We start from the raw sequence: 1790 nt of genomic DNA on the forward strand, positions 1-1790 counted from the left end.
TTATTATTCCTCCCTTGCCTGGCACCACTTTCCCTCTATCTCTGTGTCTCTCTCTGGAGAGAGCACGTGCCCTGTAGCAAAAATGAAACAAACGTTCATTCACTCCCACGCGTACATAGTTCTATGTGGAACCGGGTAGCGGTGAGAAGCTGGTGTCTTCCCAGGGAGGTTGACTGCAAAGGGACAGAGAGGGGGCTGGCAGGTGGCGTGGCGGTGAAAGACACTGGACTCCTACATGGCCGACCATGGTTCAAGTCCCAGACCTGGTGGCTTGCTTCTTTCTCACTTTCCCTTTCTCTCTGTCTCTGGTCAAATGGGAAAATAATAATAATAAATTAAGGTAAATAAAATAATTGTTTTTGGAGAGTTTGTTTTTGTTTTTTGCTATAGGGCACATACGCTCGCCAGACAGACAGACAGAGACAGAGAGACAGAAAGCGAGAAATCACCCCCCTGCACGGGGGATGGCCACGCCGCAATCCCTTCTCCTCCATTCTCCTCTCGGGATCTTGGGCACGCACGCACACGCGCCTGGCGTGAGTTTAAGCCACCGGGTCCGGGATGCGAACCGCAGTCGACTACATGGGAGTCCAGTAACATAGCCATTATGCCAACTGCTGGTCCCATAATTCTTTAAGAAAATTAAACAAAGGGCCAGAGAGGGTGATGGAGGTAATCAGGGTTTATTAAAGTTGGGAGATACAGGCTAGCAGGTGGTGTGGTAGTTAAGGTGCTGAATTCCCACATGGCTGACTGTGGTTCGAGTCCCAGGCCTGGCAGCTTGCTTTCTCATTCTCCCTTTCTGTCGTCCTCTGGCAAACTCACGTGACATTAATAATAAATAAATAAATAAAATAATTCTTTTAAAAATAATAATAGGGAACCAGCAGTTAGCGTAATGGCTATGTTGCTGGACTCCGACGTAGTCGACCGCGGTTTGTGTCCCGGACCTGGTGGCTTAAAACTCACGCTGGGCACGTGTGCGTGCGTGCCCCAGATCCTGAGAGGAGAATGGAGGAGAAGGGATTGCGGCGCGGCCATCCCCCCTGGGGGGTGATTTCTCGCTTTCTCTCTCTCTGTCTCTCTCTGTGTGCCTGGCGAGCGCACATGCCCTATAGCAAAAACCTCTCCAAAAAAAAAAAAATTAAATAGGCAAGCACCCCATTTCCAGATGAGAACACGGAAGCTCAGGGAGCTTAATACCAGAACTCCAGGGCGGAAGCTAGAAGCGAACCCCAGCCTGCCCACTCTCCAGCCAGGTTGGGATGGGGGGGAAGAGGGTGGCCTCTGGAGGCAGAGGGGACGGGTCGGGCCCAGGTGGGTGCAGGGAGAGATCCGTGCTCAGCCGAGGCTCCCAAGGTGGAGTCTGAGCTCACCCCAGGCTCCTTCCCTAAGCTGCCTGCCCTCCCCCACCTAGACCTGGCCCTGGCTTCTCTATAAATAGCCTGGGTTCGGAAGGAGGGAACTTGCGACACTCTGCCAAGCCCTGTCCCTGTTGTCCCCTCCCCCCAGGCTGTCCTCGGAGTGCAGCTGGTGGTGACCCTGCTCACCGCCACGCTCATGCACCGGCTGGCACCCCACTGCTCCTTTGCACGCTGGTTACTCTGCAATGGCAGGTGAGCCCCGCCCGGGGAAGGGGGCGGAGCCCCACCGCGGGGGAGGAGCCTACATATAGCCACGCCCCCTGATGTACTCAAGCCCAGCCTCCCGCCCTGCTTGGTTCTTTTTATGGGGCGGGTTTGGTAACCTCTAGGGAGATTTTTCTTTTCTTTTCTTTTCTTTTCTTTTCT

At 53.9% G+C, this 1790-nt stretch overlaps 1 protein-coding gene across 1 annotated transcript in view; it reads left to right on the top strand.

Moving 5' to 3' along the window:
- Positions 1-1790, top strand: part of TMEM161A (transmembrane protein 161A) — a gene marked incomplete in the record, with an annotated part of 19062 nt that overhangs the window by 3052 nt on the left and 14220 nt on the right. Inside the window, 1 exon segment of the mRNA XM_014587313.1 lies at positions 1513-1616. Coding sequence (XP_014442799.1) covers positions 1513-1616 — 104 coding nt within the window.

The sequence above is a fragment of the Tupaia chinensis genome, unplaced genomic scaffold, assembly GCF_000334495.1.
Source record: "Tupaia chinensis unplaced genomic scaffold, TupChi_1.0 Scaffold000201_1, whole genome shotgun sequence".
Classification (NCBI taxonomy): Eukaryota; Metazoa; Chordata; class Mammalia; order Scandentia; family Tupaiidae; genus Tupaia; species Tupaia belangeri.